General features: G+C 64.8%; 1 protein-coding gene across 1 annotated transcript in view; it reads left to right on the top strand.

Annotated features, from left to right (window-relative positions):
• Positions 1-550, top strand: part of LOC104083660 (insulin-like growth factor 1 receptor) — a gene marked incomplete at its 5' end in the record, with an annotated part of 846 nt that extends 296 nt beyond the window's left edge. The window contains 3 exons of the mRNA XM_009587208.1: positions 1-57; positions 171-330; positions 417-550. The exon at positions 1-57 is cut by the window's left edge and continues 12 nt beyond it. Coding sequence (XP_009585503.1) covers positions 1-57; positions 171-330; positions 417-550 — 351 coding nt within the window. The remainder of the gene's footprint in view (positions 58-170; positions 331-416) is intronic.
• Positions 551-566: the final 16 nt, after the last annotated feature.

Genomic DNA, 566 nt, shown 5'->3' with positions numbered 1-566 from the left:
CTGATGACGCGCGGGGACCTGAAGAGCTGCCTGCGCTCACTCAGGCCTGACGCCGAGGTGAGGGGCTGGCTGGGTGCCGCAGTGCCCCATGGGTGAAGGGGCACCCACCTTGTTCCCAGGGGGGTCCCGGTGTGTCCCCCCCCAGCCCCGACTCTTTGTGCATGGTGCAGAACAACCCCGGGCTGCCGCCGCCGTCGCTCAAGGACATGATCCAGATGGCGGGGGAGATCGCCGATGGCATGGCGTACCTCAACGCCAACAAGTTCGTGCATCGGGACCTGGCTGCCCGCAACTGCATGGTGTCCGAGGACTTCACCGTCAAGATCGGAGGTGGGTGGGCAGCGGTGGGCAGGCTCGCTGCCAGCCCCGCATCTCCCGGTGCTCACGCCTTCCTCCTCCTCTTCCTTCTCCACCAGATTTTGGCATGACCCGGGATATCTACGAGACGGATTATTATCGGAAAGGGGGCAAAGGGCTGCTCCCCGTCCGCTGGATGTCCCCCGAGGCCCTCAAGGATGGCATCTTCAACACACAGTCCGACGTCTGGTAGGTGTTGGGGTGGGGGG

The sequence above is a fragment of the Fulmarus glacialis genome, unplaced genomic scaffold (genome assembly GCF_000690835.1).
Source record: "Fulmarus glacialis isolate BGI_N327 unplaced genomic scaffold, ASM69083v1 scaffold36631, whole genome shotgun sequence".
Taxonomy (NCBI): domain Eukaryota; kingdom Metazoa; phylum Chordata; class Aves; order Procellariiformes; family Procellariidae; genus Fulmarus; species Fulmarus glacialis.
The sequence above is the reverse complement of the archived record's forward strand: the minus strand, read 5'-3'. Positions and strand labels throughout refer to the sequence as shown.